Here is a 6,256-nt window from a genome sequence, read left to right as displayed (position 1 = left end):
TTTTTCGACACAACACAGAGACATGTGGTTTCCAAGAAGCCAAATTACATAAGGACTGGCCTTTAAATCTTTTCCAGAACTTTTTTCATGTTGAAAATTTTCTGGTCCATAGATTAAACTTTCTCTATCCTCGCAAATTTTAGGTTAATTTTGTCACAGGATACCATTTGCAATTTTCAATTCGCCTGCAATTTTATTGGTTGGTTCATTTCGCATTTCGTTCATAGGAATCGAGATACGGCAGAAGTAAGATTTTTAAAAACCTTTCATAGGATTTTATTTTTCTAATTTTAAATTCGGTTTGGCAGAACATACAAATTCAAATTTAATATTAGTCATTCCTGTTCTAATGAAGATTGCATTTGATTAACCTGTTGGAGAACAAGAGCTTCTAAGTCCATGTTATCCAATTTTTGATTAATAACGAACTTCAGTGCTTGTTGAACTGCTTTAAGAATTCCATGTCTCAAACCATTCACTGCAGCATTAGTGGTGAATTCAATAGCATAGTCTAGTAGCCAAGCACCTTTTGAATTGACCTGGAATAGGAAAGGAACCAGTAAATTAAGGTTTGTTAGTAGGCCTATGAGAGATCTATTTTACCAAGCTCTGCCTATCTTCTGTCCTTCTCAATTGATGTAGCCTAGGCCTATAGATCCGATTGTTAGGCTGGCCTAGACCTAGTCTAAATAGGCAAAATACACCAGCTAGGCTAAGCCAAAGTTAACCAGGATAAACTTATAGCAGTTCAAATCAGTAAAGAAATTCTTCAAAATTCTGTAGGATCCTAAAATGTTATTTTGAAAACAAATTTGGAGATTTTTGTGGGATTAAAAATTGTAGATTTTTAAAAGTAGGCTACACCATTGGAATCACGGGTAAAATTGTACTTTTGGCTGTCTTGGAAAGGGGTTAGGTTAGGAAAATAAAACTTTCAGGGATGGGTCTACAGGCTAAAGTATGTCCTGGGATGGTATCTTGAAATACCAGTAAATTTTTTATCAAATCAAATTATTGAGTTTCAAATAAAGTGAGTACACCATGCAATGCCTTATATGTCAATTCAGGATATAGGCTATATTTACAAATGTGGGGGTGGGGGTTAGGTTAGGGGGGGGGCTGAAATTCATTTCCAATAGAAATGGTTATTATGTTTGTAATCAGCATAAAAAAGGCATTGAATAGTGTATTCAATTTATTCCTAATTCAATAATATGATTTGGTAAAAATTTACCAAAATACCTACCTCCACTCCTTCTCCCTCTAGAGGGTCCTATTGAAATTTTGACAAAACATTATTTTAACTAAGTTTTTTTTATCAGTTTCTCTTTCTCTGGCTTTAGTTCTGATAATGTAATTCCTGTTATTTGAATAGAATTTTTAGGCCATATCAATAGGCTATTGTTTTTCAAAATAAAGGAATTGTATTTGCACATCTTTAGAACCTTATAAATTAGGATTGAGCAAAGTTGTGAAGCTGAAAACAATTTTGGTGTACTTCATTTAAGCATAAGATCCATTTTGCAAGGTTTCACTTTTATAACACACAGGTCATAAAAGGTCAGGACCCTCTAAAGGGAGAAGGAGTAAAGGTAGGTACTTCAAAATACCTTTTAGCTTGTAGACCCACCCCTGAAAGTTTCATTTTCCTAACCTAACCCCTTTCCAAGATAGTCAAAAGTAGCTAAAGTAGAATTTTGCCTGACTGTTGTTGGAAACCCTAAACATGAAGCTTACAGCTCCCACCTTGAACAAAAGGATAAGGATGTGTCCTCTTTTTCTTTTTTTTTTCTTTGTTTCTAACATGGCACTAAAACCTCACAGAGAGTTGTTTGGGGGCCTATTTAAAATCTAATTTTGATGTCTAATTGGTTTTTAACTAATTTGTTAATATTACACCATAGTCTTAAAACTATAGACAATGTAATAAGTTGCCTCTTGCTGCCCCATTAAGGGCTCAAAATGGAGTTTGTTCCAGGAACAATTATTGAGTATTGGTCTAGATTAATCACTATTGAGAACAAAATGTGTTAAGAAAACTTCTTACTTCACAATATACAGAAGACTTGTAGGCTAGTGAATATATTTTGCATGCAGCCCTGCTATACTTTACCCCCCTTCCTAGCATACCTGTATATTGCCCAAATTATGTATTTACAATGCATTCTGTCATCAATCACTCTTGTTTTTCTGGTTCTTATCTTGTCACAAGTTGATATAATTTACCCATTGGGCAGGCCATTGAAGGCAGGCCTACATGGGTTGAAACAAGAGAGATGCACCGGGAGAATACCTGGTAAATATCTAATTTTGGCTATATATTTGCACATTAGTGTGGGGGGGGGGTAAATATAGCAGAGCTGCATGCAAAATGTGTTAGCTTCAATTATTCTGCATATTATGAATTAAGAATTGTTTCTTAACATGTTTCCTTCTTAATAACCCCTAATCTAGACCTATACCAATTATTGAATTTGGGAAGAGTATAAAAAAGGCATCAAGTGATGTATTCTCTTTTTTCCCATCTAAACTTTATGAATATGCATAAATTTACCAAATATTGTAAAATACTTGTACTTCTATCATTCCTAAATATGCTTAAGGTACTTCCCCACCATCATTCCCACCTCCTAATAGGCAACTATATATGCCAAATCAGCCTATGGTGTGTATTGCCTAGCCTACATATTATATTTTCTACAGTGCAACTCTTTTCTTCCTGCTGCTTGTTTACTGTCTGCTGTTAAACTAATAATGAAAAAGAGGGTACTTTTTTAGTGGTTACTCTCTCCAGGAAACATCCCAAGCAAATGAAGAGATCCAAGCTCGGCGAGCAAATGGAGAGACGGATATTGTGATTCGGGGTGGCAAAATCGTATCAAAAAACTGGCTACCTCCAGCCCCTCCAACTCAGATGGACCTCTAAGTGGGCTGCCAAAACCTGTACAGAGTTTCTCTTCTAGTGCATTATTAGATGTGAGTGATAATTTTGCTATCGGGGAGTCGGACGAGTGTTTTTATATTGCTAGAACTGGACAAAACAATGATTAGCTGAGTTCTGAAATATAATAAACAACCACTGATAGTGGAAGCGGTGGGAAGATTAGTGCCCTAAGTGTTATTTTAAGCAATGTTGACTGTCTAACTTCAAAGTTTCAAGAAATTAAGTGTGTTATTACATCAGGTGCTTCAGATATTTATGCCTTCTGTGAAGTGAAACCAAAAAGGACTGCTATCCCTCTGACGGAACAACAGATACAGATACCGGGATACAAAATAATCAGCAACCTATCAAAGGAGGAAGGAAGGGGAATCGTCCCATACATCCGAGATACTTTCCAGGTAAGAAATATTAATATTGAATCTGATTATGAGCCTTACCTAGAACAAGTGTGGATATCAATAAACCTACCTGGTGAGCCAATACAGATTGGTACGATTTACAGAAGTCCGAGTTCCCCTAATTTAGAGAGGTCCCTTTTTGAAGTAGTAAAATCAATTGATAGAAAAGTAGCGCTGACAGGAAACCTGCTCATGGTCAGTGATTTCGAACTTCCTTCCGTCCAATGGATAGATGGCAATGGCTATTCTGGACAAAAATCAGTTGCACCATTTCTTGAGTGTCTAGCTAACCATTCACTTTACCAATCTGTAAATTTTCCAGCTAGGCACTAGTATGGCCACCCCCCCTCATTGCTGGACCTCGTAATATTAAACAACCATGAAGCGCTCTTAAACGTGGCCCCACTACCACCCTTTGGTGCAAGCAATCACGCTGCCATACGATGCTCCCTTAGACTGTATCCAGAAAAATCAGTTTTTACCAAACATGTGTATAGAGATTACTATCTGATGAAGCAAGAGTTAGAGGGGCACGATTGGTCCTTTATCACTGAGGATGATGTTGATAAATCATGGAATATGATAAAGAAAATACTGCTAGAGGTCTCAGAGAAAAATACTACAGTAAAATGGGCTCGTAAACCTAAAACACTGCCATTTATGACCAAAGAAATGAAGAAAGCAAGAAATAAAAAGAAAAGGTATTGGTGACTATATAAACAGAATATACACAATAAGAACCACTACACAAAATATACCAAGACACGTAATCAAGTCAGAAATCTATCCAGAAAGTTATTTGAACAGCATGAGGAGGCTGTAGGAGCAGCAAGCAAGTTAAATCCAAAACACTTTTGGAATTATGCCTCAGTCCATAAACCTGGTAGACACTCTGTTACGCGACTTAAAGATAATGACCGTATAATAGATGACCCAATAGAAAGTGCCAATGCCGTAAATAGGCAGTTTACATCTGTATTTACTCCACCTGATAATGCCCCTCTTCCAGACCCCCCCACCTATACCAGCATAACCCCTATGCCCCTGATTACAGTCAATAGGGTAGATGTAGGGGCACACCTAAAAAAGTTGAATCCAAATAACTCGGTGGGACCCGATGATGTACACCCAAGGCTTCTTAAAGAATTGCATGTTGAACTATCAGGCCCGCTTAGTCACCTTTTTCAGAAATCCCTTGATGAGCAGTGTATCTCGCAGGAATGGCGCATGGCCCACATAACCCCCATACATGAGGGTGGCAGCAAAGAGGACGCAAGCAATTACCGGCCAATCAGTGTCACCTCTGCAGTCGGGAAGCTACTAGAAGCAATTGTTACCACTGCAATCCTGAAACACTTGACAACCAATAAACTATTCTCATCATGTCAGCATGGCTTTAGGTCTGGTCGGTCGGTTGAAACAAACTTGATTGATTCTTATAATTATATCACCAATCTTCTAGACCAGGGGTTCCCAGTCAATATGATACTACTCGATTTGGCAAAGGCGTTTGACAAAGTCTGCCATAAAAGACTTCGAATCAAGCTCCAAGCTATTGGGGTGAGTGGCGGTGTGGTTGAGTGGGTGATGCAGTTCTTAACAGATAGGAAACAGACGGTTAAAGTATTTGGCGAGGATGGAAGGACGTTTTTCTCCGAGGTGGCCGCTGTTGGAAGTGGTGTCCCCCAGGGCACGGTTTTGGGTCCGACTTTATTTAATATATATATAAATGACGTGCCAAAAATCCTAAATAACAAAGTAAGCCTCTACGCTGATGACTCGAAACTTTTTGGTCATGCAGACACAGCAGAGAATATTAAGTTGATCCAACTGGACCTTGATACATTCACTCACTGGACTAATATTTGGAGGCTTGAATTCAACGCATCAAAATGCAAGACTCTCCACCTTGGGAAGAAAAACCCACACACTCAGTACCATATGGATTGTAGGGATGGGTCCCGAAATGCCATTTCCAGCAGCCACGCGGAGAGAGATCTTGGTGTCCTGGTAGACGACGAATTGAAATTTCATATTCATGCACAAGCAACTATTGCAAAGGCTAATCAGACTCTTGGCTTAATCAAAAGAATGTTCACTAGCAGATCTCCAACTGTTATGACCAATCTATACAAGAGTCTAGTTCGACCAAGGCTAGAGTTTGGAATGTGTATTACATGCCCAATCAATAAGACAAACCAAGCAGCTCTAGAATCAGTCCAGAGGAGAGCAACAAAATGTATTAGAGACCTCTATGATGTCCCTTATCCATCCCGTCTCCGTAAGCTTTGAATACCATCTCTAGCATATCGTCGCAAACGAGGTGATGTGATAACAGCATACAAGCTCCTAAATGCTGAGGATACCATTCCTGGCCTTTTTCAACTGGACAATTCAAACAAAACTCGTGGTCATTCTCAAAAGCAATTCCAAAAACGAGCCAACACCAGACTAAGGAACAAGTTCTTATCAAATAGAGTTGTCAGCTTATGGAACTCCCTTAGTGAAAAAACAGTAACCTCTACCAGCGTGGATGCGTTTAAGTCATCAGTGGATAGAGAGTGGCTCAACAAACCGTGGTGCACCATTTGGGACGCCACAAATGATGATTAACTATCATCACTGAAGCTGGCGGACACAGGATTCGTCCTATTGCTAGCAAGTGCGATTTAAGGTAAATAAAAGTAGTTATAGTAATGCTGGAAAATTACAGCTCCTCTGAGGGAAATACCTTGATAAAATAAAAGTAGCTGAAAAGAGCTGGACTGTTGAAAACACAATGAGTATAGTATGCATAATTTGGGCTATGCATTTATTCATTAAAGTACTAAATATTTACCTTAATTAGGGCTGTAGGACAGAAATCAGTATAAAGGCTAAACCAGGGGACATATTTTGGAAGTTTAAGCTAAAG

The 6,256-nt window shown here is 38.4% G+C and overlaps 2 protein-coding genes across 2 annotated transcripts in view; one reads left to right on the top strand and one right to left on the bottom strand.

The window, feature by feature from the left end:
- Nucleotides 1-260: 260 nt before the first annotated feature.
- LOC148950528 (uncharacterized) overlaps nucleotides 261-6,256 on the bottom strand; it is a 49,730-nt gene continuing 43,734 nt past the window's right edge. Inside the window, exon 7 of the mRNA XM_089092456.1 lies at nucleotides 261-539. Coding sequence (XP_088948582.1) covers nucleotides 336-539 — 204 coding nt within the window. The 3' untranslated portion in view covers nucleotides 261-335. The remainder of the gene's footprint in view (nucleotides 540-6,256) is intronic.
- The window catches only part of LOC148950527 (ras GTPase-activating-like protein IQGAP3), a 171,841-nt gene continuing 166,022 nt past the window's right edge, over nucleotides 438-6,256 (top strand). Inside the window, exon 1 of the mRNA XM_089092454.1 lies at nucleotides 438-569. The gene's annotated coding sequence lies outside the window, so the exon portion shown is untranslated. The remainder of the gene's footprint in view (nucleotides 570-6,256) is intronic.

This window comes from Artemia sp. Qi Xiang Cuo, chromosome 7, assembly GCF_049724085.1.
Source record: "Artemia sp. Qi Xiang Cuo chromosome 7, ASM4972408v1, whole genome shotgun sequence".
NCBI lineage: Eukaryota > Metazoa > Arthropoda > Branchiopoda > Anostraca > Artemiidae > Artemia > Artemia sp. Qi Xiang Cuo.
This window is presented reverse-complemented; position numbering and strand designations above follow the sequence as displayed.